At 34.0% G+C, this 3,783-nt stretch overlaps 1 protein-coding gene across 1 annotated transcript; it reads left to right on the top strand.

The window, feature by feature from the left end:
- The first annotated feature begins 986 nt into the window (after nt 1–986).
- Nucleotides 987–2,296, top strand: LOC141689559 (pyrophosphate-energized vacuolar membrane proton pump-like). The gene is made up of 3 exons (XM_074493900.1): nt 987–1,608; nt 1,786–1,841; nt 2,043–2,296. Exons 1-3 carry the CDS (start codon nt 1,498–1,500, stop codon nt 2,098–2,100), a joined length of 225 nt encoding a protein of 74 aa, XP_074350001.1. The 5' UTR covers nt 987–1,497; the 3' UTR covers nt 2,101–2,296.
- The last annotated feature ends 1,487 nt before the right edge of the window (nt 2,297–3,783 follow it).

Below are 3,783 nucleotides of genomic sequence, written 5' to 3'. Positions count from 1 at the left end.
CTTGAACGGTAAATCCAAAAACCATAAAAAGAAACATAATCCAACGCTAGGGGTGAGCAAAACCGGATATCCGGTCCGGTTTTAAAATTAAAACCGGATATCCGGTTTTTCGGATCGCTAAAATTACATTCCGTATCCAGATCCGATTTAACCGGATATCCAGATATTCGGATATCCGATTAAACCGGACCGGAAATTGGATTATCCGGATCCATTTAAAACTTCCATTTTTAAAAAAAATTATGATTCACGTGATAAATACATATTCGAGTTCTAAAACTGATGATGCATGAAACTATACTTTTGTCATCATATTATTAGTTGGGAAAAATAGTGACACGTAAATTAATTCAATATAAATATTGATTGTAAATTAGCGAATATGATCAATATAAACATATTTCTAATTGCACACTTATATTAAATTTGTTCATATTTATTTTTTTGAATACTCATCAAACATAAATTATTATTTCTTACCATCACTTATGTCAAATTTGCAAGCATGGTCAATATAAACTTGTTAATATTGATATTACACACTTATATCAAATTTTTTGATGATATTAATGAAGGAATGATGAGTAAATTAGATATTAAGCTGAAATTTTGAAAGCCCTAGAGAGAAACCGTCATAATGTCGCTAAATATTTTTTTTAAAAAATCTAAAATTAATATAATTTATCATATATTTATATATATAATTTGATTTTTATTAAAAAAAGTAAAAACAGGATTGGATCCGGATATCCGGTTTTATGAAAAACTGTGATCCGGATCCGAATCCGAATCTATATAAAAAAATCGGATCGGATATCCGGTCCGAATTATTCGGATCGGATATCCTAATTATCGGATTTTTTAAATCGGATACCGGATCGGAAATTCGGATAATCCGGTTTTCGAATTTTTATGCTCACCCCTATCCAACGCTTCTAAGACATTCCAGCTCATCAATCTGAGCAAAACAATAACAGTCCATCACGTTCCCGTAAGATGTGATATATCAACTCAACATATATAATTGCATCAACTATTATATAAAGTTTTATTAATGTGATATATTCAGAAGGATTCTTGGAAGACTACCCTGCTATTAGCCTATCAGAGTCTTGGTGTAGTTTATGGGGATCTCAGCATTTCCCCGTCTTCTCTGCCACTGATGCCAAGCGGGGAGCCAGAGACTCTAACGTTCTTGTAAGCTACATACATATCTTACATAGAAATTGAATTTTGATATTTAGAACTGATAAATTCATAACCCTTGCCTATATTTTTTGGTCAATTAGTAAGAGCAATATGCGATAGAGTATTGGTCTAGTTTCTAATCTTGTTATATAGTGGTGATTTACACTTACAACTAATCTATCCATAAGTGTTATGTCTGAATTGAATTGGTAAAAAGAAGACAAATCTTTTAAAGATCTCATGGAAGGCACTGCCAAGCCTGATTAAGCAACCTGTGTTAAGATCTCAACTGATGCATCTCGTAAGGAAATGAGTCACCCTGGTGCCCTTGTGATACTTACGCCCCTCATTGTTGAAATCCTATTTGGAGTGAAGACCCACTCTGGTGTTCTTGCTGGTTCTCTTGTTTTTGGTGTTCAGGTAATTCTAACTATCCACAATTAGGAGATAATCTTCATGTCTAGAAATTGTTTTATTTTTAACTCTTCTTTGGAATGCTGGACCCGTATATTTTCTTGCTAGATCACTGTTAGTATGTTTTCACGGTCCGAAACTAGAAATAGTAGCTAATTACTTGAACTTTTTGCCAACATATAGCAATATCCGCATCCAACACTTGTGGTGCCTGGGACAACGCAAAGAAATGCATTGAGGTAAATAACAGTTTATTTTAATGTGTCAAGTTAGTTTTTAATTTATTATAATTAGCACAAGGAAGTTTCAATTTATGTTATTTCAGGACAAAAGAATATTAAAATAATAGCATTAACACTTGACCTACATGATTTGTTGAGCAATAACATGTTTACTAGTCAATGTTAATAACCATAATTTTCTTATTTATTTTTTTCTAGGACATGGACTGTTAGATGTAATCTAGAGTATGAAGGGCTTACAGCGGTCTCTCTCTGATACTTCTTCAGAAATGAAGGACCAGGAGCATGGATTATTAATAGAAGTTGTTTAGTGATGGTTAGGGAGGCGGTGGATATACGGTGGTTTAATTTTAATGTCAATTAGTAGTTACATTTGATGTATTATTATTAGCAGTAGTTTTGATGGGAAATCGATTGTATTTTTGTTTATGAAGGTAATATATTAATGAAATTCAAACTGTAGCGATAGGTATTAAAAAATGTTGCAAAAAATGTATATTGTTGTTATCTTTAATAAAGTGTTGGCAGTTGTGTAAGTGTTACAAAATAAAAGGGGGACCCATGTTAGTGGGACCCGCATGTCAGTGGGACCCGCATGTCAATGGCCCCACATGTCAGTGGGACCCACATACGTGGGACCCAGACGTTAGTGGGACCCACCTTTCCACGTGTCAGAGCCACGTGTCAAGCCACGTGGCAGTCCACATGACAATCCACATGTCACGTGGCCCCATTTTTTTGCAAAATCACAGTTTTTGGCAACATAATTTTTGTTGTTGCCCTAAATGAGAAAATGTTGCCTTTGAACCCTAAGGCAACATCAAAAAGACTAACATCAGAAAAGTATTGCCATTAAATTTTTTTAATCTTTTGCAACATGTTATTCCCAAGGAACTAACAATGAGATTTACAGAAGGGGGGTTTAATGTAAATCTCAAAACTTTTTCAAGTTTTGAGTAGTTTCAAAGGCTAAGTGTTTGATGAACAGTTGTGTGTGAATTGCTTTGAGCAGGTGCAGACAGATATATATATTCAAGACACAAATGTAAAGAACACAAAGGCTTTAAAAACTTTTCTGGTGGATTTGTTGTTCCACCAGAGATGTGTATTTCAGAAAATCTGTGATTCAAAGAATAGATCACAGCTACGTCCTAGTACAAACTAGATGATTTTCTCTCTATATTTTTCTAAACAGCTTTGGAAAATTCATCATCTAATTACTAGCTACAACTTGGTTTATATATCACCAAGTTTACAAGTGAAGACAAAAATAAAATACAATTTTTAAAATAGTTCTTCACATGTTTCTTCTTCATTTCTCTATCCAATGCAATCTAGGATAATATGTGAATCTTTGAATACTTCCTTGTTTGCACCAGAATGGAAATGCTGCATTTTCTTGATTCCTCCAAGAGGCTACCACATTCCAGTTGTCTCTGTCAACCCATGTGCCTCTGTCAGCTTATGAATTGTCACTGTCAACTGCTATTGAACTGAGCATCCATTGAAGCTTTCATCCGTTGATGGCTTTATCCGTAAATGCTTTATCAGTTGAAGCTTTACCCGTTGATGCACTCATCCGTTGATGGATATTATCCGTTGAAGCTTTAGAGACATCCGTTGAAGCTTTGTTTCTCATCCGTTGAAGGCCTTTAATCTATCAGTTGATACTACTTCATTTATACAAAATTACAAGGCATGAAATATTTACATTTAGCCCTCTTATTTGCATATCCACTAGTAGTCAACATGACTTATAATTTCCCACAACTTCTAAGAATTATAACTTAAATACAGAAACTGAAATGTTCTACAATACTAAACTTATTTCTAAGTAAAGCTACTCCATCAACGGATAGCCAGAGTGGTCTTATCCGTTGAGGCTACAAACACTAGATTTCTACCTAAGTGTTTTACTTAACTTATCATCATACTAATA

Source organism: Apium graveolens, chromosome 10 (assembly GCF_009905375.1).
Source record: "Apium graveolens cultivar Ventura chromosome 10, ASM990537v1, whole genome shotgun sequence".
Taxonomy (NCBI): domain Eukaryota; kingdom Viridiplantae; phylum Streptophyta; class Magnoliopsida; order Apiales; family Apiaceae; genus Apium; species Apium graveolens.
Note: the sequence above shows the minus strand (reverse complement) of the source record. Positions and strands in the feature narration are given on the sequence as shown.

Coding starts and splice junctions, on each gene's coding strand:
- LOC141689559 (XM_074493900.1), top strand. CDS start 1,498: ATGAGTCACCCTGGTGCCCTTGTGATACTTACGCCCCTCATTGTTGAA. Junction 1,609..1,785: donor CTCTTGTTTTTGGTGTTCAG/GTAATTCTAACT, acceptor GCCAACATATAG/CAATATCCGCATCCAACACT. Junction 1,842..2,042: donor ACGCAAAGAAATGCATTGAG/GTAAATAACAGT, acceptor ATTTTTTTCTAG/GACATGGACTGTTAGATGTA.